At 43.4% G+C, this 26,229-nt stretch overlaps 3 protein-coding genes across 3 annotated transcripts; all 3 read left to right on the top strand.

Moving 5' to 3' along the window:
* The first annotated feature begins 3,680 nt into the window (after positions 1–3,680).
* clec14a (C-type lectin domain containing 14A) lies at positions 3,681–7,511 on the top strand. The gene is made up of 2 exons (XM_056393978.1): positions 3,681–3,860; positions 4,670–7,511. Exon 2 carries the CDS (start codon positions 4,705–4,707, stop codon positions 6,181–6,183), a length of 1,479 nt encoding a protein of 492 aa, XP_056249953.1. The 5' UTR covers positions 3,681–3,860; positions 4,670–4,704; the 3' UTR covers positions 6,184–7,511.
* Positions 7,512–7,646: 135 nt separating this feature from the next.
* Positions 7,647–11,216, top strand: sstr1a (somatostatin receptor 1a). The gene has a single exon (XM_056393979.1). It carries the CDS (start codon positions 8,792–8,794, stop codon positions 9,974–9,976), a length of 1,185 nt encoding a protein of 394 aa, XP_056249954.1. The 5' UTR covers positions 7,647–8,791; the 3' UTR covers positions 9,977–11,216.
* A 4,834-nt stretch (positions 11,217–16,050) lies between these two features.
* On the top strand, positions 16,051–25,446 carry foxa1 (forkhead box A1). Its single transcript, XM_056392759.1, has 2 exons — positions 16,051–16,229; positions 20,204–25,446. The coding sequence occupies exons 1-2, from the start codon at positions 16,164–16,166 to the stop codon at positions 21,377–21,379; spliced, it is 1,242 nt and encodes a 413-aa protein (XP_056248734.1). The 5' UTR covers positions 16,051–16,163; the 3' UTR covers positions 21,380–25,446.
* Positions 25,447–26,229: the final 783 nt, after the last annotated feature.

The raw sequence follows: 26,229 nt of genomic DNA, 5'->3' as shown, positions 1-26,229 counted from the left end.
GTATGTTGTTCTGGGTTTTGTAACTAACATCTGTTAACCTCGAGACATTTACCTCTTTGTTTCACTTTTATTGCTTACCTCTTCCTAAAAGGGGGTGCATCACTAAATCTCTGCGTGATGTAGATAAACCCATTAACAACAATATAACCATAAAATCCAGATATGTAATAGATCCCTTGACGTCCTGCTCGCACCAAAGGTCAGCAGCTTACCTAAGATTCACATCTTAAACATCCTTAAACCAAAGTTACCAACATGCAAAAACAAATACAACCTTACAAAATAGTATAGTAAGGCATAAAATGCCATAAAAACATCTTTATAGTAGAATATAAAAACTTTACAGTATAGCGAGGCATAAAAATGTCACAGTTAAAGTTAAAAATCAAAAATTCACAGTATATTAAGGAAAAAAAGTTATAATATAGTAAGGTATAAAAACGACATTGTTTTTTTCCCAATATCTTTATTGTAATTCTTCATGTCACATACAGATTGCAACATGCAGTAACAATATAACAAGTTGGGATCAAAATGTTTACATTACAAATACTCACACAACCACATACACTCACACCTGCACTAATCCCGGGAATAAAAAGAAAAAAAAATTCCTGTTTACAATTTCCTTTCAGGTAAGGCTTCCATTTCCATCTTTTAAAATATTCATGTCTGGGGCGTCGTGTAGCGTAGTGGTTTAAGCAGGCGCCCCATGTGTAGAGGCTACAGTCCTCGCTGCAGTTGGCCCCGGTTCGAATCCCGCATCGGACGGCCTTTCGCTGCATGTCATTCCCCCTCTCTCTGCCTCCCTGTTTCCTGTCACGCTCCACTGTGCTGTCCATTAAAGGCATAAAAAAAAAAAAAAAAAGCCCCAAAAAAATATACTTTAAAAATATTCATGTCTGGTTTCCAGAGTTGAAGAAAGTATCTTGGTCTGACTTTAGCATTGTAAGTCCATCTGTCCAGACCGACACAGTCTGAAAGTTCCTTTATCCACATTATAGTCAAACAACATACCTCCCTAAATAAACACATACATAAATATATACATATATACGTACACACCCACAAAGTAAATCAACAACTGAAGTTATGAAAACAAGAAAGTGATGAAACATGTTGACTTTGTGTGTCAGTGTGTTTTGCAGCAGCAGCTGTTTGAAGCTGTGATCAGGTTTATATAAAGACTGGAGGTTTTTCTAACCACAGTGATGTTTGTTCAGCAGTGATGATACTCCATAAGTTCATCTGCAGACTCTCTGATGTGTGTGTGTTTTTCTTTAAAGCTCTGTTCTGATGGATTAATTAAATCAGATAAAACATGATGTGAACATATGAGTAGAGGATGTCCAGGTCCAGGACTGCTGACCGCTGGACTAGACTCTACTGTGTCAACCATGACCTCTACTGACTATAATCATTCTCTGAACCTGTTGCCGTGGAGACAACCCTCCTTCCTGACTCACCCTGACTGTTTTTGTTGTCATGATCCTCCCTGAATCTGTTGCCATTGGTGACAACCCTCCTCCCAGACTCTGTTGCTGTGGTGACGACTCTCCTCCATGACTTTGTTACCATGGTGATGACCCTCCACCAGCTGAACAAACAGAGGAGTAAAAACCGGGGAGACACGCACCGCAGCGATGCAGCAGCTCTCTTGTCAGTTCAAACGACGAAATGAATAAAATGTTATGATGATGTTTTTGAAGCAGACTGACACTGTGGACCTGGTCTGATCATCAGAAGAGGACAGAGTCCACAGCTCCATCACTGGACTGACTGACTGACAGTAGAACCTGTAGAATAAACAGACTGTAGACATGGACATAAAAACACAACTAAAGAAGCTTTTGTTGTTTTCATATTTCTTACTTTAGTCAGTGATGAAGTCTGGTCGTGGTAAACTCAGCAAACATTTCAAACTAAATTAATCTTTCTTTATTTCTAAAGCTTAGACACAGACTTCAGATCAGACCATGGTCTCTGGTCAAGAATCTTCTGCCTCATCTTTATCTAACATCGCCATCGTAAGGACACTGATGGGTTGACAGTGGAGGAGTTGGCTGTGATTGGTTTTTATCCCCTGATCAACACAGGTTATGGCCTATCACATTTTCAAAATAAAAGAACATTCATTCACTGACTAAAAGCTCTGCTTCAAAGTAAGAGTCCATCATAGTACTGTCATGGTAAAATTGCGATGAGTAACCTGACTGTGTGTGTGTGTGTGTGTGTGTGTATACACCAGCTCACTGCAGATGATTACTATTAGTACTATTAGTACTGATTATTGAGTGTTAGCAATATTACCAGTAGTTACCGAAAGTACAAGTCTGAATCACATGGTCACTGGGTTTTTACTGATTTATTTTTTACTGGTCTTCCTCCAGATAAAGTCAGACTGGTTCAGATTTCACACACACACACACACACACACACACACACACACCACACACACACACACACACACACACACACACACACACATCGCAATGTTACCATGACAGCAGCAGTCTATGATTCGTAGCTCCACCCTCCATGATCTTTGACTTCCTCTCATTCTTCAAACATTTCCTCCAGGAAGCATCTGGGTCGCCGTGACAACAGACACCCTCCATGTCCACTGTTTGTTCAGATACAAAAGCTGTGTGTGTGTGTGTGTGTGTGTGTGTGTGTGTGTGTGTGTGTGTGTGTGTGTGTGTGTGTGTGTGTGTGTGGTTCATCATCATATACACTTCTGTGTGACACAGTTTGAAGAAAGTGAAAAATCTGAAATCAAAGAATTAAAAATCAGTTTGATCAGACTGAAATCATTAGATTTGTTAAGAACCTCTGGTGTCTTCTCAAGGACTGCTGGAGCACCTTCAAAGATTTATGGATACCGATATGAACTCATTGAACCACATCAAGGACCATTGTAACCTCTTCAAGAACACCCGACCTCCTCGTGAACCACCATCAAGAGCCGCCAAGAACCTCTTCATGGACCTAAGGACAAGTCAAGCTCTTCAAATCCCATGCAGGCTACTAAATGACCACTGTAACCTTTTTTAAGGAAAACCCCTAGAACCCCTAGAACCCACTCACCAGCCACTCCTATGTCTTCAAGGACATCTGGTGGCTATTCAGAAAAAAAAAAAACGTGGAAACTGTTCCATGACCATTTGAACTTCTTCAAGGAACCCTGAGGCTTCTTCTGTGACCAGACAAACCTGCTCAGTGATCTCCCCAGGAACCTCTTCAAGGACCACTTGAACCTTCTCAAGAACCCTATTAACCAGAAGAAGTGAATGAATTTAACCCTGAAAACTGTAAATCTGATGTATTTCTTTATATTTCTTATTTTATTTCCAAACTCCATTCACAAATTTCAAATGTGTAACTCTTGTAATGTCTGTATTTTGCGTTATTTCTTAACTACAGTGAGTTGTTGTATTAATGAATCAGAATCTGTTTCCCTGTGCAGGATCAATAAAGTTGATCTGATCTCCATGTGAAAATTAAGAATTTCAGAACCAGGTTTGGTTCAAAGATCAGAATCCGAAATTTCCTCTCAGTGTAAACGACAGCGGCCCTGTTTCTCTGGAGGAAACCAGCTCGCCGTATCAAGACAAACACACTTCCTGTCCTGACGGGGGGTGGGGGGGGTGGGGTGGGGTGTATGAGGGGTGAGGCTGCCGACAGTCAGTCTGTCAGCGGAGCTACTCTGGAGGAAAACCAGCAGAAACTGGAGAGCGCAGAAGAAAGTAAGGAGAAGCTGGAAGAAGACCGGAGTTGGAAATCTCTTTAACCCTAACCCTAACCCTCAAAGAAAGAGACGGAAGAGGAGAAGTGAATTAATCTGTTTCCTTGTGAGGAAGGTAAGAACATAGACTCATTAAATTAAGATCAGAAATAAAGTGATACAAACCCATCAGACTAGGAAGCTTACTCCCTTCCTTCTCTTTATGATGCTTCCTTGCTCCCTCACTCTCTGCGGCATGTCCATCACAACATGTGATCAGAGCTCTATATGTTCAGTCTCATAGACTCGTCCTGTTACTCTTCACTTCGTTAGAGCCACGTCGGTCAGACCGAGCTCAGCCAATCACTGCAGGTTTTTTAAAGATGGAGGTGGTTCATTAGTAGAGTGTGAATGAAATAATTAATTATCATCACACTGAAACAAACTGAGCATACATATACCGTAAAAACCAAAGCTCTGATATTGACCTGTTCTAATTTCTCCTGGTGATCAATTATAAAACTTCTTCAAATAGTTGCACACTCACATACTAAATTACTCATTACCTTCAACTTAAACTACAATGTGAACATGGCTCTATTTTATTTTCAGTTCATTCATGTTGACAACCATCACCATGATGGTTCAGTGACTGATGATAACTGCAGTGGTTTGGTCTGGAGATGTCAGGTCTCTTATTACTGTTGTTGTTGAATCAGATGATGATTAGCACCTGGTTGTTAAATGAAATGCATCAATATGATCATTAGATTCATGAATTTGACTTTGTCCCTATTGAGAAACATATCAAATCAATAATCTGATCAATACAGTAAAACTGTTTCTCAACTTGTCAGAGAAATAGAAATTTAGAGTTGAGTATTGTCTGCACATTATGATCACCACAGTTCTGTTCTCCTCTACCTGTCACATTCATTTTGACAGAGTGACGTTATCATCAGAGGGACGACTCAGGAAAGATGGCATCTTGGTTCAGCTCCTGTTGGATTTACCTTTGGATCATTGTCCTGTCTGGAAGAGTCTCTGCTGATTTGGCTTCACCGCCAAATTACACCATCCATCACACCAAGGTCAACTTTGACCAGGCCAAGGAGAACTGTTCTCCCAATGTCCTCACCACCCTCGCCACTGAGCAGGAGGCCACCGAAATCCTCAGGCTCATCTCCAGGTCAGTGCTGCCAGAGAGTGAATTCATCTTTTGGGTCGGGCTGAGGAAAGCCAAGAACGAGTGTGTCGTCCCTGCGCTGCCACTCAGGGGATTCAAGTGGGCGAAGGACGGCAGCGAGGAGTCGCAGGTGAGCCGCTGGATGAAGGAGCCGCAGAGCACCTGCACAACGGTTCGCTGCGCAGCTCTGCAGGTGTTGTTTAATCAGTCAGCAGTGACATGGTGGGGTCTGATCCCAGTCACATGTAAGAATTCTTACCAGTTCATCTGCAAACTGACAAGACGGACAGCTGAGGACAGAAGGACCACTACTACACTTGCTGCACCAGAACCACCTAAACATGCTGCACCAGAACCACCTAATCCTGCTACACCAGAACCACCTAATCCTGATACACCAGAACCGACTAAACATGTTGTACCAGAACCACCTAAACCTGCTACACCAGAACCACCTAAACCTGCTACACCAGAACCACCTAATCCTGCTACACAAGAACCACCTAAACATGCTGCACCAGAACCCCCAATCCCCGCAACACCAGAACCACCTAAACCTGCTACACTGGAACCACCTAATCCTGCTACAAGAGAACCACCTACACCTGCTACACCAGAACCATCTAAACCTCTTGCACCAAAACCTCCGAAACCTGCTGCAGCTGAACCACCTAGACCTAATGCACCAGAAACTGGACCACCACTGGGGTCAGACCCGTGTCTGCTCCCCCTTATACCTGACGCCCGCGCCCTCAGTCTGGACCCTGACAACAGCAGCAGGATCCAGGTGGAGTGCTGGTCCTACATCCCGCTGGAGCTCCACTGCTGGGGTCATCCTGCTGTGTGGCATTTCGTGGACGACTCCCCTGCTAACTTCACAACCATCTGCCTACCGTGCAGTGATGGCTTCCACAAAGACGCTTCTGCAAACTGCGTGGACATAGATGAGTGCACCAGTGGCGCCCGCTGCAGGCACACCTGTCTGAACACCGAGGGCTCTTACAGGTGCATCTGCTCCGACGAGAACGGGAAACACCACGACGAGGGCTCGCCGGCATGTACGGATACCATGGCAACTGATGACAACAGCACGCTGACGGGCATCCTGATCGCCGTGGCGATCACTGTGGTGGTGCTGGTGGTGCTAGTGGTAGTTATCCTAGTGGCAGTGAAGTACTGCCTGATGAGAAGGTCAGAGAAACGTGCCATGAAGGACTTGGAGAGGATGGCGATGAAGAATAAAGATGGCAAGGGGGGTGATGATGTAATGTGACTCCCAATATCGCGAGACCTGATGTGAGAATCTACATGCCGATGTCCTGCTGCTGAAAACAAACAATTACCTGCAACTGAAGTAAGGCAAGGATTTAATCTTTCTGAACAAATCATCACCTATAAAAGCTGACAAACTGGATGATCTGGAATAGTACAGCAACAAATTCTACGAACTCTACACCATAAAGATCCACCACAAGCTGCACTCCATCTGCCAAACGCTAACGCTCACTCACTGATTCACCCACCCAGACCGACACTTCCAGCTGTTACCCTGAAGTTAGTGACACTCTCATATCCATCGAACACAAACTGTCTGATCTTGACACCAGGATTGCCCTCATTGAAATAATACACAAGGGGTTTCAGGAGTTAAACAAGGGTTCAACGAGTTCAGCCACGACCAGATCCACACACTAACCAAAGAGAACAGTAGAAAACCTCTGTACAATCACTCACTGCTAACTTAACAACCAATAAACAAACTATTGAAAGAGACCATACTGGACCTGCAGTCGTGATAGATGCGAGACAACCTCATCTTCTCTGGCAGCCCAGAAACCTCCAATCATTCCCCCTCCAACCCCAAAACCGAAGTGAAAAACTTTTTGACCACCAAACTTAAGATCCTTACCAATACAGCCAGCCAAATCTCCTTTCACCTTTTACACCGTCTCAGCACCGTAAAAAGGAACACAAACACCCCAGACCCATATTTGCCCAATTCAAACATTATAAACACAAAGAACTGGTTAAAAAAAAAGAGAGGGAGCTGAAGGGAACAAACTTCAGGATGAATGATCAATGGACAAAAGACTCTTTTCCCTGTATGGAAATATTCATTTATGTTTAACGTTATATGGTCTGTAATTGTGATGGTGGCGACAATCTACATTATGAGTTCTTAAAACGATTAGTGGTGGTAATGATCTATATTATTGATCATAATGTAATGTTGATGGTGTTGAAGATGGCAGTGTAATGATAATAATAGTATTGTTTATTAATATATATATATTTTAAATTTTTATTATTACTATCATTATTATTATTGTCATTATTATTATAATCATTATCATTACTGTTATTGTCATTACAGGTATTTTCTCCATTAGTATACCACAATATATTGTATTATTATTAATAATATGCATGAAATACATACAAACTAAACAGCACATGAGCACATCAGCAACTTTTGTTTGTTCGTCATGTCTTGTTTTGTTTCAGTCGTTTACACTTGATGTCTTTTCTTAGTGTTTCTGTCATGTCTCAATGTTTTGTACCTGCATCACTTAATAAAAAATTTAATTAAATTAAAAAAAAGACTGGATTCCTTCACAACATCCAATGAGAAGACAGCAACATGAGAAGGCAAAGCTGTGATTGTAGGAAGTCGTGTCATTATAATCGGGTGGTGATGAAATGACTCAAATAAAAAACTTACTTTCAGATTAAAATGTTTTTATATACTGTAAATGAATAAGTTTGTTTCTGTGGCAGAGAAACATCTGGATCTAGACCTGGTTTGATGTGGACTGCTAAGGACTCGGTTCGTCTTGTTTCACTTTCCTGAGTCTGAGAGTTAAAGGTCTTTTAAATTAAATTGTTTGATTATTTACTGGATTAAAGACTGATAACATTTACTGATTTCAGCTGTGAGTCTGAGGATGATTTTTAACTTGACCTTCACTGACATGAAAATAAAAAGCTGACCTTCTGTTTGTTGAAATGTTGAATATTGAACATTACTTTTTTCATCAATAAAGATATTTGTTGTTTTGGACAAATTACGTTTTGTAGATTTTATTTTGAAAACAGAAACTGAGATCCTGTGTCTTAGTGTTGACTGAGCTGCAAGAATATTCAACATCTATATGACCAAAAGCGTGTGGACACACTCTGGAGTCAAATACATGTTAATATATGAACAGACTTTTGCCTGAGGTGCTTTTGTTCTAAAAAAATAAATAAATAAAACTGAGTAAAATGTTTATGATCCGCATGTTCTGTTCAGATGAGATGCTTTTAGAGAAATCAGCAGACTTTGGGTCCTGGTCTGTGAGCTGACTCAGGGACCGGGTACTGTCAGTGGTTTCTGCGGGACAGGATATGGTCATTGTGTGTTTACAAACTGGTTTTCCTGTTTCCTGAAGAACAGAGATTCTCAGACAGGAAATGACACCCCACCCCCCAGCTGACTCATGGGAGATTGTGATGATTTAAAAGACTTAAATGATGACTGAAGATACCCCCCTCCTCCCAGGGGTCCAAACCAGATGATAGTTCAGTCTCTAGTCTCAGGTTCGTTCTGGTCAGCTGTCACAGCTGGAAAGTAACTGATTACTCCCTGAGTTACTCAGTTACTCTAGTGTTGAGTCTTCATTTTAAAGCTTCAGTCTGTATTAAACTCCACCTGCAGCAATAATCAATAACTAACTCCCTTCTCTCACTCTCCATCGCTCTCTTCCCCTCTCTCTCAACCCGCCCCCCTCTCGGAGCGTCTATCCGGTTGAGCCGATCATTATAGGAGAAACTGCGGCTCGTTTTCCCGCCTCCTGAGGATCAGTCTTTATTTTGATTTTTCTCTCCATCATCAGTCTGTGATGCAGCTCAACATCTCCTCTTCCTCCTCTCCTCTCCCGGTCTCTCTCAGCTCTTTGGAGGACTTCCTGCTTAACGGCTCCGGTACCGGGTACGGTAACGGCTCGGCGGCGGGCGGCGGAGCTCCGTCGGCGGGCAGCGCGGCTCTCATCTCGTCCATCTACTCGGTGGTGTGTCTGGTGGGTCTGAGTGGGAACTCCATGGTGATCTACGTCATCTTCCGGTACGCCAAGATGAAGACGGCCACCAACCTGTACCTGCTGAACCTGGCGGTGGCAGACGAGCTGCTGATGCTCAGCGTGCCGTTTGTGGTGACCGCCGCGCTGCTGCGCCGCTGGCCGTTCGGTGCCGCGCTGTGCCGCCTCGTGCTCAGCGTAGACGCCATCAACATGTTCACGAGCATCTACTGCCTGACGGTGCTCAGCGTGGACCGCTACATCGCCGTGGTGCACCCGCTGCGGGCGTCCCGGTACCGGCGGCCCACCGTGGCCAAGCTGGTGAACGTGTGCGTGTGGATGTTCTCGCTGCTGGTCATCCTTCCCATCATCCTCTTCTCCTCCACCGCCCCCAACTCGGACGGCTCGGTGGCCTGCAACATGCAGATGCCGGAGCCGGAGCGGCGCTGGATGGCGGCGTTCGCAGTCTACGCCTTCCTGATGGGCTTCCTGTTTCCGGTGCTCGCCATCTGCCTGTGCTACGTGCTGATCCTGAGTCAGCTGCGCGTGGTGGCGCTGCGGGCGGGCTGGCAGCAGCGCCGGAAGTCAGAGAGGAAGATCACGGTGATGGTGACGGTGGTGGTGTCGGTGTTCGTGGTGTGCTGGATGCCCTTCCACGTGGTGCAGCTGGTGGGAGTCTTCCTGCAGCGTCATGACCCCACCCTCAGCCAGTTGGCCGTCGTCCTCGGTTATGCCAACAGCTGTGCCAACCCACTGCTGTATGGTTTCCTGTCCGATAACTTCCGGCGCTCCTTCCAGAGGATCCTGTGTCTGCGCTGGATGGAGACCCCTGAGGAGCCCCTGGACTACCTGGACTACTACAGCACGGCCTTGAAGAGCCGCAGACTCAGCCTAGACCAGGACCAGCAGGAGAACCGGGAGCAGGACTCAGAGAACAGGATCAGGACCTGTCCCCTGCAAACACCAGCTCCAGGGTGTAGTCCGAGTCCTGCAAACACCTCCAAAATTTAAAGGACCATAATGTGTTTTTTTGTCTAAATCCAAGGACTGTGTGGACACTTAGGCCCCTGGATGACATGGACTACTACAGCTCAGCCGCAGATTCAGCCCGTATCAGCAGGAGGGCCAGGAGCAGTTTCTCAGAGAACAGGGCCTGTCCCAACAGAGCAACCTACAACTTCAGGATGTGGTCTGGACTGTGCTGACACTTCCAGGATTTAAAGGATCTGTGTTTTTTATGCTGTAGTCCTGTTGAAGCTCAAGTTTTACTTTTTGCAGCTACAAGGATCCACATGGGTCCACAGGGATCCACAAAGGTCCATGGCCAAACATTTAGAACCTCATGGACTAGACATGGAGATCAGAAGAAGTTTCTATCCGCTCGTCACTGACTAAAGTTATAATGAAGGTTCCATTCAGATCTGCGATCAGCTGCTAAATGAATGAAGCTAATTAATGTTGATAACCTGAATGTGACCTGAGATATTGATTGTTTATTGATATTGATTGTTTTGACTCAGTGAAACAACACCTGGAACAAACTCACACCAGGATCTAAAGGGAACGATCAGAACCCGACCGTGTAGAGAACCAATACAGTCTGGTCAGTGTTTATTTGGTGCCTGTTCCTACTATAATCTACAGAATTGTTCTGAGGTTCTACTTTCTGAAAGTAAAGTCAGGATTCTTTCAAAATAAAACCAAGTATAGTTTTTACTCCTCAGTGAATCAGACCAGTATGTGCTGTGACCCCTCCCTTTGCCTTTAAACCAGCTCTAGTTCTCTTCAGTTCACCCTCTCACAGTTCTTCAGGTTCTTCAGGTTATTCCTTCATCTTGGAGAATCTGCCTCAGGTCTTCTCTCTCTTCATGTGATCCAGACTGCCTCCATGGTGCTGAGATCAGGTCTCTTTGGTAGCCAGACAATCCAGGTTCTCCTGGTCTCTGAAGATACTTTATGACTCTGGACCAATCAGATGCCTCCTTATGATGATGGAGACGAGTATGAAGGTCTAAAGGGTCTAAACCTGGTGCCTGCTACTGTGGGTTTACAGATTCAGGGGCCAACAGCTCATTTTAGGCCCCAGGGTCGGAAACAGGTGCAGGTCGCTGTAACACACAGGCAGGTGAGACCAGGACTGAGACCTGGAGCTGTGGTGGTTTTCTCTCTTCAGTCGATGGTTAAAGATAAACTGTCGCTGACACCTGAAATATTATGACAAAAAAACTAAAATAAAACTGAGTAAAATGTTTATGAGCTGCATGTTCTGTTAAGATGAGATGCTTTTAGAGAAATCAGCAGACTTTGGGTCCTGGTCTGTGAACGGACTCAGGGACCGGGTACTTTCAGTGGTTTCTGCAGGACAGGAAATGGTCATTGTGTGTCCCCTCCAGCGGAGACTGATGATTTAAAAGACTTAAATGATGACTGAAGATACCCCCCATCCCCCCAGGGGTCCAAACGAGATGATAAAGCAAGTTCAGTCTCTGGTCTCAGGTTCGTTCTGTTTAACTGTCACAGCTGGAAAGTAACTTAGAAACCGCGGTCTGAACATTTCAGAATCCAGAGACACTGACTGATTTTTATATCTGCTTCAATCACACAAACCACAGTAGTTTTACTCTGAAGGCCATTTCCCGTCTGCTGGTTTCCTGTCACAATACATTCTCCTCAGGTTTCAGCAACAAAGTTTTCTAGTTGATCAGTCAGTCAGTTAGCTAGCCAGGTGTACCTAATAAGCTGACAACTGATGACCAGGTGAGAAAGGGTTCCTCCTCCTCGCCATCAGGACTGTACAGTCTGCGTGAGGCTGCAGGATGATGATGATGATGATGATCTGCAGTGACTGATCAGTAATGATGATGATAAAAGCTTTTCTCTGAACAAAGCTGAGGATTAATGTTCCATCTCATCACTGAGCAGCTGCTTGATGAACTCAGTCAGCTGAGTGAAGGTCACCTCTCTGATGATCAACAGCTGTTTAATCAAAACATACAGGTGAGAGAGATGACTGTATTATTACGTCAATGACACTGTCTGATGGAGCCTGTGTTTACTGAGTCACGTCAGATCAGCTTCAGCAACAGGTTCACAGTGAAGAGCTGCTGCAGTCCTCACTCTATCTATGTGTCATCAGGTGACCTCAGTCCAGGACCAGCTCACACCTGCAGGTAAAACTACAATAATATAGAGATACTCTATTACACTCTAAAATACTGAAGCATCGCAGTAAAAGTACTTCCTGTACCTGAATTTTAATGTAAATAATAATAATTCTAACATGTTTTTTCTAATAATTAGTTCCTTTTGCCATGAAGCAGATTAACGAGTCAGGTTGTTGTATCTGAGGTCACTGTAGTTGACTAGTGACACTGTAGTTAGCGACAGTGTAGTTTGTGACTGTAGTTAGTAGTGACACTAATTAATAGTGACACTGTAGTTAGTGACTGTGTAATTTGACTGTAGTTAGTGACACGGTAGTTTGTGACTGTAGTTAGTATTGACACTAGTTGTCCTGACCTGTGTTGTCTTTCTGTAAGATCTGACTCCATCTGGTGGCAGCAGACCACAGTCACTTCTTACTGTCTCCGTAGTCTGACACCTCTCAGCTCACAGGGGGATTGTGGGTAATGTAGTCCTCTGATAAACTGCCAGGAGATTTCACCTCAGCTCCATCTGTGCTGCTGTCAGAGGGACAATGGTTTAAAGATGATTGTGAATGTGGAGTCAGAGTCTTCTGTCCTTACCTCAATAACACTGTGAGCTGACGTGAATCCCCCCCCAGCGACCAGCAGGTGGCAGCATCCACCTGACAACACGGCTGACACACATCAGTGAACCAGAATCAGACAAGTTCCAGCAGTTTGAGGGAGTCGTCAGTGAAACTGTCAGAACTGATGTCGCTGCAGAACAACAGAACCATAGAACAACAGAACAGAACCACAGAAAAACAGAACAACAGAACAACAGAAACACAGAATAACAGAACAACAGAACCACAGAACAGAACCACAGAACAACAGAATAACAGAATAACAGAACAACAGAACCACAGAACAACAGAACCACAGAACAACAGAACAACAGAACAGAACCACTGAATAACAGAACAACTGAACCAAAGACCAACAGAACAGAACCACAGAACAACAGAACCACAGAAAAACAGAACAACAGAACAACAGAAACACAGAATAACAGAACAACAGAACCACAGAACAGAACCACAGAACAACAGAATAACAGAATAACAGAACAACAGAACCACAGAACAGAACCACAGAACAACAGAATAACAGAACAACAGAACCACAGAACAATAGAACCACAGAACAACAGAACAACAGAACAGAACCACTGAATAACAGAACAACTGAACCAAAGACCAACACAACAGAACCACAGAACAACAGAACCACAGAACAACAATCTTTTATAGTGAGTTCAGACCTGTGATTTACATTGATCCTGGTCACGTCCATCGTTTCCCTTCATCATTAGATGAAACCACGGCCACTAACATTTGACAAAAGCTGCCTCCATGCTGACTCAGAGGTGGGCGGAGTTTCATCTGGTCAACACAGGAATCTGCATCAGACTGAGGTCAGGAAAGATCCTGAGCTGGTTTTCTTCACCTATCTGAGGTCTCCCTGCAGTGTAACAGCCAGGTGATACTGGAGGTCAGAGGTCAGCTGATCTGAACCTGATGTTCAGGTGAGTCGAGGAAGCTGGGAAATATCTCACCGTGTGTGTGTGTGTGTGTGTGTGTGTGTGTGTGTGTGTGTGTGTGTGTGTCCATGTGTGTGTCCATGTGTGTGTGTAGATAGTTGAACTGATAAAACAGAGTTGAAGAGTTCAGGGGAGAAACAAAGCCATCAACATGACTTTAATAACAGGGTGTGACACACACACACACACCACACACACACACACACACACACACACACACACACACACACACACAAACTCTGCTCCTGTGATTCTCTCTCTGACCACTAGAGGTCGTCTGACAGTTACATTGATGAGCTGCTGAGGAGCAGACCTGGACCCTGAAGACTCTGGACCTGTATCCAGACTGGTCTCAAACTGAGTCTGTTTGCAGACGCGTTCAGGAGCGAATGAATAAATTAGGCGTTCCCATGCTCATGCACGGGTGGGAAATACCAAGTGTGTTTTATTTAGTGAGTAAAAGGTCGGAGGTCACGGCTCCTCCCACGTCAACCTAACACACTAATATGATACACAACAGACCTCAACAAGTCCTGGATCTGACCATCTGAAACCCTAAATGAAGCAACAGGTCTGGGTTCAGGTTCAGGTTCAGGTTCAGTCTCTACCTGCCTCAGTGTCACACCCTCATGACGTCACTTCCTGTGTACTGGAGTCTGTCAGTCTGTGTGAGGAGGTCATGGACAGGTGACAGGTGAGTCAGTCTCAGGATAATTATCACTGACAAGCTTTTAACATGACAGCTGCAGGATTTACAGTCACACCGAAACTTCCTCCTCCTCAGGATCTAGTCCTGAATCATGTAAACATTACAAAGACCTCTGTCAGGTGAAAACCTGAACCTCATGTCACCAGTTCACCTCAGACCAGGTTCATTCAGACTCTGTGTCCCCCAGGGACTGAACCAGGCCCAACTGGACCAGAACTCCCAAGTGGGACTCTAATCCCGGGTCCAAATGATCCAACACTTTGCAGTGAGGCTTTTAGTACAGGTTTATCTGGGGAAAAAATTCTTGTCCCTGGAATCCAGGACAGAACGAGTGAATCCGGACCAGGACGAGTGAATCCAGAACAGCAGAACAGTTTCTGTTTGTTTACACTGAGAAATAAAGTTTATTAAATTTTAGATCTGATTAAATAGCCGGGCCTGACCCTGGACCCGATCCTGGACTGGACCTGAACCTGAGTCAGTGTGTGTGTAATCATTTGACATCAGTGTACTGCTGCCTCGAACAGCATCAGACCACCAGAGTCCAGAATCTCATACTGATGCTATATAAAGTAAAACCAGTTCTCTGGACTCTCTCTCTGGTTGGTGAAATAAACTGGACACTGAGAACTGTCCTCCTCTTCCTCCTCATCCTCCTTGTCCTCCTCCTCCTCCTCCTCCTCTCCTCTTTTTTGTTTTGGTGTAAACGTCCTTTAATCCAGGATCATCCAGTTAATCCAGTGTGATGATGGTGAATCAGTTGTTCCGCTCATTAACAGCTTCACAGTGTCAGACTGGAACCAGTCAACCAGAACTAAACCTGAACTAAAGCTGAACTAAACCTGACCCGAATCTGATCTGAGACACACACACACACACACACACACACACACACACACAGTGGGATGATTCATTCATTCATCACTTGAAACATGTTGAAATCTGTTTGAATTAAAATGAATGGATACGTTTTTTTTCATGGTTTCATCAATAGAAATGATGGACACTTTACAGCATCTAGCTCAGGAAAATTTCTGAAGTGAAGTCAAGTATTATTCTTGGCTCAAGAGCCACTTGCTGTCTTTCTGTAGACCTTTCAGCACGTTATGGCCTTCATCTTTTAAATCTAAAGGGTTTGTGTTGATTCTACACAGAGGGGTTTCAGTGTAATAATGTTCTAATTATCAATCATTCATTAACTGAATAATAAAGATCTGTCATGTTCTCACACCAATAATCCATCAATATTTTCCAATAACTGATCAATCCATTTTCCCTGAATCTGGATCTTTTCAGGTCCATTAACCTGGTTCACCTGTCACCTGACCTGGACTCAGGACCTAGCTCTCTACAGTCCTGATTCTGGTCCTGACTGAATTATTTCCAATAAACGATCAATCAATGAGTTCCTATTGATAATAAAAGGGTTTAATGAGTGAGTGAAGAAATAAGAGGTGTGTGTGTGTGTGTGTGTGTGTGTGTGTGTGTGTGTGTGTGTGTGTGTGTGTGTGTGTGTGGTGGAGGAGGAGATCAGATCCGGAGGGCTGGACCTGCAGGAGGAGGAGGATCACATCAGTCCGCAGGTCACCATCACCTCCTCCTCCTCCTCCTCCTCCTCCTCCTCACTGACTCTGCCTCTCCGCTCCTTCTGGCCCGGAGCAGCTTCACCTGGACCAGGATTCACACACACACACCGGGGACAGGACCAGGAGACCGGCACCGGGACCTGCAGGATCCGTGTTCCGGCTGCGGGCTCCCGTCATGCTGGGCACGGTGAAGATGGAAGGGCACGAGGCTCCGGACTGGAGCGGATACTACAGCGAGGAGGTCGGTCACTTTCCCGCTGCTCTTACCGTTCAGACCCAGGTCAGGCTCCGGATGAGGTTCTGGAGAATCTTAAATTTAAACCATGAATTCTCCCAAAGTTGAAACAGTTTGACTCGGTTTCTGTTCAAGTAAATGAGCGGAAGTGGAAAACGGCGTGTCGCACTTTAGTTTGAGTCAGACGATAAAATGTTTGGTTTTATAGTTTATAATAACGAGATGAACAAAGGTCCTGACAGGTAAATAATACACATCACATGGCGGGAAAAAGCTCAAAAGATCAAAGTGTCAAAAGTCGTAAAAATGAGCTTTAAAACAAACTGTTGATTTGATTGTTTCTAATCTGAAATAAACTAAACTCGCAGCGGAAAAAACACAATTTTACCATAAAATGAAAATAAAGAGATAAAACGTTGATGAAGTGACGGGATGAATATTTCTCTGTGAAGCCGCAGACCGGCGCAACACACACTCATCAAATCTTTACACTTATCACTGCCTTTTATTTAGTCCACGCCTCTGTGATTATAACATACAATAATATGATAATAATGAATCTGTGGAAATTTACCACTAAGCAAAAAATAATCAGAACAAATCAAAAAGAAAAGAAGAGAAAAGAAAAGAAGAGAAGAGAAAAGAATAGAAAAGAAAAGAGTGAGGAGATAAACATGTTAAATTAACTGATTAATTAATTGATTTCAGACGGACAAATAAAAGGAAAATGTTGAAGCTTTAATATTTCAGCGTCTCGGACAGCGGATCACAACACACATAAAACTAAAACGTGTCTGATATTTAACAAAGGAAAAATCTGATCCGATTATTGATCATGGGTCATTGGTCATAAACTGATTTTTATTACACATAAAACAAACAGCAGCTGTTTTTCCTTTTGAAAAAAAGTGATTCAAATAATCGATATAATCGATATTGATATAATCTGATTATTTCACACAGCGGCCGCAGTAACGTTTTTACAGATTATCAGTTAAACACTAAACTAATCAAATTTCATTTCAGTGATTTTATATTTTCATTTAATGTGAATCCGCAGGTATTATTATGAAATATTATTATATATGTTTATAATCATATTGTGTTCTATATTATAATTGTGTTCTGTTATAATTTAATTGTTTCATTGTTTAATAAAAGTGTGTGAAGAGAAACAGCAGTGCGCGGCTCAGACCGGAAACTTTCATTTATTTTAAAGATTAAATTTGACTCAACAGAAAAAAAAACAAACAGGTTCAGGGCCACAGTCCCGCTCTGGGAACCGGGTTTCAGATTAGATGTTAAACCTGATGACCATGAAATGAAAATCACTTCTTTGTTTTTACCTTCAAACACGTGAATTCATCCCTTAATCCCGCGGTAATTAATTGATTATCAACGGGACTTAAACGGATTTATATTTTATTTTATTTAAAGGAGTAAAATCACATTAAAACATATTAAAGTCTTTTAATAAATTAAAGCCTGAATATTTTCATGAAGCTGCTTCTTGTGTTTTCAAGGTCAATTAAAGAGAAACTTCTGAAACTTTTATTTACTTAATCAGTTTATGTTGTTTTTTCGGTTTAAATCTTCATTAAAATTAATTGTAATTCATCCTTTATCAAATGTTTCAAATTTAAAGCATTAAAAATAGATTCAACTTAATCAGTTAATTAAAGGATTAATGTCTCCTTACTGAAACAACAAACACCTTTGTTTAGATTAAATTATTATTAATACAATTAATATTGCGGCCCTGAGAGCTCTTCATCAGGTTGATAACATGTGAGTTTTGGGGGTGGGGTGGGGGGGCATCATCCTAACCCGGTTCAAATACGACCTGTGGCCCTTTGCTGCATATCATCCTCTCTCTCTGTCTCTCTCTTTCTCTGAATTAATACGGTAATTTATAATAATAATATAATAATAATAATAATAATCATAAGGCAAAAATTTATTTCAAACGAAAAAGTGATGAACCTGCTGAGAAACTTATTCAAAGCTTTTAACTTAAAAAGTCACAGTTGGTAAATTAACTTTTCTATTACTGATCACTCAAAGCGCTTTACAACACTTTCATTCATTCACTCACACATTCATACACTGACAGATCAGGGGCAACGTGCGGCTCAGTATCTGGCCTGGAGCAGCCGGGGATCGAACCACCAACCTTCTCAGTAGTGGACGACCCGCTCTGAAATCACTCTCTCCATCTGCACTCACTGTACACGGAGTTCACCATGTTGTAGTGCAGTTATGAACAGTGAGAATAATTACACCTGTAGAGTGGACTCATTGTATCCCACAATGCATTGTGAACAGTAACGTAAACCTGATGGTCACTAACCAAACAGTATAGACCAAGACAGAGAGCGGCGAGCTCACTGTACAGTCCTCTGAACAGACCTGACTGGAGAGGGAGGAGTGAGGAGTGAATGAGTGAGGAGTGAATGAGTGAGGAGCTAATAAGTGAGGAGCTAATGAATGAGGAGTGAATGAGTGAGGAGTGAATGAGTGAGGAGCAAATGAATGAGGAGTGAATGAGTGAGGAGCTAATGAGTGGAGTGAATGAATGAATGAGTGAGGAGTGAATGAGTGAGGAATGAATGAATGAGGAGTGAATGAGTGAGGAATGAATGAATGAGGAGTGAATGAATGAGGAGTGAATGAGTGGAGTGAATGAGTGAGGAGTGAATGAGTGGAGTGAATGAGTGAGGAGCTAATGAATGAGGAGTGAATGAGTGAGGAGCAAATGAGTGGAGTGAATGAATGAATGAGTGAGGAGTGAATGAGTGAGGAGCTAATGAATGAGGAGTGAATGAGTGAGGAGTGAATGAGTGGAGTGAATGAATGAATGAGTGAGGAGTGAATGAGTGAGGAATGAATGAATGAGGAGTGAATGAGTGAGGAATGAATGAATGAGGAGTGAATGAATGAGGAGTGAATGAGTGGAGTGAATGAGTGAGGAATGAATGAATGAGGAGTGAATGAGTGAGGAGCTAATGAATGAGGAGTGAATGAGTGAGGAGCAAATGAGTGGAGTGAATGAATGAATGAGTGAGGAGTGAATAAGTGAGGAATGAATGAATGAGGAGTGAATGAGTGAGGAATGAATGAATGAGGAGTGAATGAGTGAGGAGTGAATGAGTGAGGAGTGAATGAGTGAGGAGTGAATGAGTGAGGAGTGAATGAGTGAGGAGTGAATGAGTGAGGAGCAAATGACCGGATTGATGTAAGACACAACCCAACTGTGTCCCAGCTGGTTCATCACTTTTTACTGTCCCCTGGAAACACTTCCTTTCTGTGTCTAAGTGTTTGCAGCTCATGTGTTGTCAGACTGATGAATCTGTTTTCTGAAGTTGCAGCGCGTTGAACCCTACTGTTGTTTACACTCAGTGAGCACTTTATTAGGAACACCTGCAGATCCAGGTGAGGAGCTTCATGACTATTGAATTTCAGACGCTGGTCTGAGATTTTCACTCTCAACCATCTCCAGAGTTTTTATATCCAGTGAGCAGCAGCTCTGATCAGTCCACATCTGCTGGAGTCTCTGTTATCACCGTTCACAGGTCAGAGGTCCAAAACTAACCTGAAGGACAAAGTTAAAATTAAAAACCATCAGCATCAAACTGCCAAAAAAGTGAACCAGATCAAAGACCAGACCACCTGACCTGGCAAAACTGGTACTATCCTGATAGCTTCAGGTCCTGGTCTAACTATCTGTAAATGGATCTAACTAGGTCTGGTTTTGGTATCTCTGCAGTCATGGGCAGTAGGATGGGTTCTGGTCTTACTGGTTTTTGGTCCATCTCTAACTGGTTCTAACAGTCTCTGGTCGTGCTGCAGATCTACTCTTCGATGGTGGGTGGTGTAATTGGTTCTGGTCTAAGTAGTTGTGGTTCTGATCTAATTGGTTCTAGCTCAGATCACATGGGTTCTGGTTTAGCTGTTTCTAACTGGTTCTGGTCTCTCTGCAGGTCTACTCTCCAATGACAGGCGGTGGGATGGGTTCTGGTCTTGCGATGGGCTCCATGTCTGGCTACATGTCCAGCAGTGGGACCACATCGGGTTCCTTCAACATGTCGTACAGTGGAACCGGTCTGAGTCCCGCACCAGTAGGAGGGATGGGCGGTTCGGCTCCAGCAGCCATGTCGGGTCTGGGCGGGGGTGTGGCTTCAATGGGCGGGGCCCTGAGCCCGTCCAGTATGAGCTCGGTGTCAGCCCAGCAGGCATCGATGGGCCTGAACCCATATGGGGGCATGAGTCCCACCATGAGCCCAGGCATGGCGTACAGCGGCGGCGGACTGAACCGAGCCCGCGACAACAAGGCGTTCAGACGGAGTTACCCGCATGCCAAACCCCCCTACTCCTACATCTCACTCATCACCATGGCAATCCAGCAGGCGCCCAGTAAGATGCTGACTCTGAGCGAGATCTACCAATGGATCATGGACCTGTTCCCGTACTACCGGCAGAACCAGCAGCGCTGGCAGAACTCCATCCGGCACTCGCTGTCCTTCAACGACTGCTTCGTCAAGGTGTCGCGCTCACCAGACAAACCGGGGAAGGGCTCCTACTGGACCCTGCACCCGGATTCTGGGAACATGTTTGAGAACGGCTGCTACCTGCGCCGCCAGAAGAGGTTCAAGTGCGAGAAGAAGATGTCGTCGAAATCAGACGGGAGGAAGGAGCAAGGGGGTGCAGGGGGAGGTGGTGGGGGAGGAGGAGTGTCTCCTACAGGGGAGTCCATCAAACCTCCAGGACTCCTGGACTCTTCAATGCCCTCCTCCAGCCAGGCAGCCTCGCCTCCTGGACTGGACCTGCGGGGCAGCGTCGTCGGGGCATCAGACCTGAAGGTGTCTGGCTCCCAGCTCCTGTCCTCCCTGTCATTGCCCCCCCACTCCATGGCGCATGAATCCCAGCTGCACATCAAAGGAGACCCCCACTACTCTTTCGACCATCCGTTCTCCATCAACAACTTAATGTCGTCCTCAGAGCAGCAGCACAAACTGGACCTGAAGGCCTACGAGGCACTGCAGTACTCCTCCTACAGCACCGGGGGAGCTTCCAGCCTTGGAGGGAGGACCATGGAGCCTCTGGAGGCCTCCTACTACCAGGGGGTCTATCCCAGACCGCTCCTCAACACTTCGTAGTACCCGCTGCACCTCATGTTTGGGACTCTCTGCATGCAGCCATTCTGGACTTCCTGTCTGACTGTGACGATGCTGAACCGGATCGACTCTGCTGCTGCTGGTCTGCTGGTTTCTGAACTCCTGCACTGTGGCAGCACAAAAAGACAGGTTCCTTCTCAGCTGTTTTCTCCTTTTACACACCGAGTCACAACCAGATCAAGGTCATGTTTTCAAGGTTCAGGATCCTGAACCACTTGTCTTCAGTCAGTCCGGGATCCTGTGATAAGACCGGGTTCCTCAGTCAGTCCAGGATCCTCAGTCAGACCAGGATCCTCAGACAGACCAGGATACTCAGTCAGTCCAGGATCCTCAGTCAGACCAAGATCCTCAGATCAGACCAGGATACTCAGTCAGTCCAGGATCCTCAGTCAGTCCAGGATCCTCAGTCAGACCAGGATCCTCAGATCAGACCAGGATCCTCAGACAGACCAGGATACTCAGTCAGTCCAGGATACTGTGTCAGTCCAGGATCCTCAGTCAGTCCAGGATCCAGGAGCTTTGTTCATGTTCATAATTTAGTGTTTCCTTTATATCAGTGGTGCCCGACCTGGAGCTCCAGACCCCAGGACAGTTTCTCTGAATGTTGACACTGTGATGTCACAGGTGAGACAGTGGGCGGGACATTCAGATGAGACAGGACTACATGGTGTGAGTGTTGATGTGAGGTAGGGAGGGAGGTACAGCAGCTGGTCTTAGATCGAGGACATCCTGTTTGAGCACTCACTGATCACTCAGTCCAGAGTCAGTCCAGGTTCATTTTAGACTCAGTCCAGACTCAGTCCAGGTTCATTCTAGATCCAGTCTAGACTCAGTCCAGATCCAGTCCAGAGTCACTCACCTGTCGCCTTAAAGACCAAATTTAGGGATCAAGTCTCCCATATTTAGTGAGAACTGTAACCTGATTGGCTGTGGCCCAGAGCTTCGGGTGAGACAGGTGTAGATGATCAGACTGGTCTCAATGAATCCACTAGTCCCTGGTCTGTTTGGTCCAGGATCCTGTAGACCTGGTTCTGCTCTCCGGTCTCTGGCCCGGTCCGATTTTCGCCTCGGACCCCTCAGAGGGGCCCAGGCCCCATTTTGGGAACCACAGTCCTGCCTGGTGTTGGATTCATCAGGTGCAGGTGTTCTTTCCTGATGAGCTAAAGGTCAAAGGTCACCTGATGATCATGATAACATGGTTGCCATTGGGAAGCTGAGGAAGCTGCAGGTGTTTACAGAAACATATTAAAGATTATAACTCATGAGGACGTGTTTCTCCCACGACCTCATCTGCCGCTGACCTCCTGAGGGGTCGCGACCCTCAGAGTGAGAACCCCCACCCAGATAAAATGGCTTTGATTTAAAAGGTCAGTTCACACAAATGACTCAAACACAGATTTTCCCGCCTGTGTGTATGTTGCCGTGTATATCCGGGCAGATTTCTGATCAAGTCACTTCACTCTTTTATTCAGATCAGGTAGTTTGATTATTGATTAAATCATAACGTGAACTTTTATCACATTTTTATGAATTTTTGAATATTTTTGTGACTGAAGAAAAACAAGTGAAGATATTAATGATCAATGACTGATGATCAGTTTTGAATTGGAGGCTGTAACAGATCCACCAACATATTTATCTGTATGTTTGAAATCAGCTTATCAATAACAAATCATTTATTAATACAAAATATGATCAGCTGATAAAGTTAAATGATGATATTAAAGACATGAAGTTACTGATCAGTTTTAGCTTATTGATGAGAAAAAAAGGAGAAGAAGAAAAAGTGTTTCAGCTGCACAAAATTCATTTTTTCTGATTTTAAAAAAACAGTTCCCATATTCATGTGGCGGCAGGAAGCTTCAGGTTTCATGTAAAGCTGTAGAGTTTCCCTCCGTCTGAACTGATGTTCATCAAGTTGAGATTGTGGACGTGTTAAAACACACACACATACACACGTGTGTGTGTATATATATACATATATATGTGTGTGCGTGTGTGTGTACATACACATCTATACATGTATATTTATACATACATGTATGTATGTGTATATTCATATATAGTCTTTTTTTTCCAGATTATAATTCTCATTATTTAAAAACGACCTGATCTCCATGTTCTCTCTGAAGTCAATTTCTCCTGCTGGAGAGTCCAGCTGATGTTTGGGATCTAAAGCTGTGAATATTGATTGTTATTAATAACAGACTGATCATTTATTTTGTAAAATGTAATAAAATAGTAAAAATACCTGATTACCTGCAGACACTACTCAGGCTCTGTCAAAGACCCAACAGTAAACAACATACAGAGTGGCTCATAGCAACATTATTGATTATTGAATATTGAATATAGATCATTGTTGATCAGAGAATATTGAATATAGATCAATATTGATTGATTAATATGAAGTGTGTGTTACCATCACAGTATTTCTCATGGTTTTCTGACTTTGATGAATCGACTAATCGATTTCTCCATTGATCCTGGGTCTAGGATCTGGTTTTAAAAGGATCTTTGTTTGGTGACTCTCACTCTGTGTGTAAAAGGAGAAACCACTTCCTGCCTGTTTTCTGACTGTTGATGCGTCTGTGTATTTAAACTTTTCTGTCCATTGCTGATTATTGATTATTGATTATTATTACCATGTGCATGAATGAAGTGGGAGGTCTTCTTCTTCTTCTTCTCTTTTGTGGAGAAAAAACGAACACTGACACGAACATGACTCCTCCTGAAAGAAAGAAAGAAAGAGAGAAGGAAAGAAGGACGGAGGAGGATTAATGCGCAAAAAGACCCCCACCCACCCCCCTCCCGCTTGTCCTCGTTGTGTTTCTTCCTCGTTGCTTTTTGACTCTGATGCATGTTCTTAACTTATTCTGTCATTTTCAAATAAAACAAGGAAACACTGGACATTTACTGATTTATTGCTAATTTCTGATCAGTGTCGCTGTTGTTTTTTTAAAAATATGATATTTAATCATATTTCATAATTTAATGGATTTCGGAAACACTTTCAAAAGATTCACCTTTTAAAAAGTTGCTGTAATTAATGTGATTATTGGTAATTAAAGAGTAATTTATTTTTAGATCATCTATAGATATAAATGAGGAATCCATTTAAATGTTTTAATTGCATTGATTAATTTGCTACTTTAACTTTCTGTGAATATAATATTTTCAGTCCCTGGCAGGTTCATTAATGAGCCAATAACAGTTAATATTGATCAGTGAGTTATAAAAAAATTGTCATTAAATATTTCTTAAAATATGTTATTTTAATAATATTAAGAAACTGTTTTCTTCCAGATGAACTGAAGAGATTAAATTAAATTAAACTCATCTATTAACTGTTTATTAAGCATCAATAAACCAGGTACTGAATATGAGGTCTGCTTCTTCAACATGTAGAAACTGGTTTTAAATTAACAGCAGATCTTCAGGAGTTCCAGGGCCAGGTCTTCGGGAAATCCCGTTTGAGTCCTGAGACAAGAATCTAACGTTAAAACTCATTCTTCTTGTGTCAGCTTTAAGTTACTCTAATAATAATAATAATAATAATAATAATAATTATTATTATTATTATGTAATCTGATTATTTGGCCTATGATTATTATCAGACTTTAATTGATAATTATTGAATCAAAGACAAAAATTATGTTATTTAACTTTATTTTCTCTGATTTCTTTCTAATGTAAAACCTTGTATCTCCAGTTTTGGGGATCGTTGATCATTTCAATATTATTTTATTATTATTTTTTTATTTTAGTATTTTCAGATGTTTCATAAAAAATGTTGAATCATTTGTAAAAATTCTGCTCGTTAAGTCAGAAACTAACTTCACATCTAAGGGTGGAGATAAAGGGTTTCCATAAAGACGTTAACAGATGCGTTTTTATTTCTCGTCAAAACCTTTTATTTTGAAAGAAACATAAAAACAAAATGTGAGTCTTCTTTGTGGTTAAACTATATTATATAACCATGTTGTATTATATTATATAATGTTTTATTGAATTTTGTATGGTTAGAGATAAAAGGTATCATCTGCTGATTTTTGGATTTTTTATTTTTTTAATTGTTTACAGGCTGGTTCTCTTCTTGTGTTGTTGATCCTGGTGTTAATTAATTCGTTTATTGTTTATTAGTATGATTGTTTATTAGTAACACTTGTGTTTATTTGTGCTTTTCATTCTCTTCGTGTTGTTGTCTTGTTATTCTGTTTGTTGTTGTTCTTCTTTTTGTCCTTCTTTGCCCTTCTTTCTTTTCTTCTTTTCTCTCTCCGTGTCTCCATGTATCGCCCTTTGGGACTGGGTTCCTTGTCGCCCCGGTCCGGATCTCTCTGGGTCTCAGGTCTCGGGTAGGCCGGCAGACCTCGGCCCTCTCTCGGCCCTTTCTCGGTCCTATCTCGGCTCTGTGTCGGCCCTCCTCTCCCTCCTCCAACCCGCTGGAGAACAAGCCGAACACGGTGAACCTCCTGCGGCCTCAAAGCGCCTCAAAGCGCCTCAAAGCGCCGCCGCTGTAGCCGGATTTGATTCTTCTTTGTGGGCTGTAACCTCCGCCGCCGCTCCGTGAACCTGAACACATCCCGACAGATTTCACTTTGATCTGAAGCTTTTTCTCATATTCTGGCCGCAGAGCCGCAAAATGTCTCTAATGATCCTGTAATTATTCGCTAATTACCCGCCAACATGATCCCGGAGCGGAAACACACACCGACAGTACGAAGACCCGACACGCAGCCGAGAGGAGCCGAGAGGCCCCGAGCGGCGGCTGGAGGTTTCTAACAAGAATAAGAATAAAATCTTATGTTCCACACACACGCGCGTGCGCGCAT

Source organism: Seriola aureovittata, chromosome 13 (assembly GCF_021018895.1).
Source record: "Seriola aureovittata isolate HTS-2021-v1 ecotype China chromosome 13, ASM2101889v1, whole genome shotgun sequence".
NCBI lineage: Eukaryota > Metazoa > Chordata > Actinopteri > Carangiformes > Carangidae > Seriola > Seriola aureovittata.
Note: the sequence above shows the minus strand (reverse complement) of the source record. Positions and strands in the feature narration are given on the sequence as shown.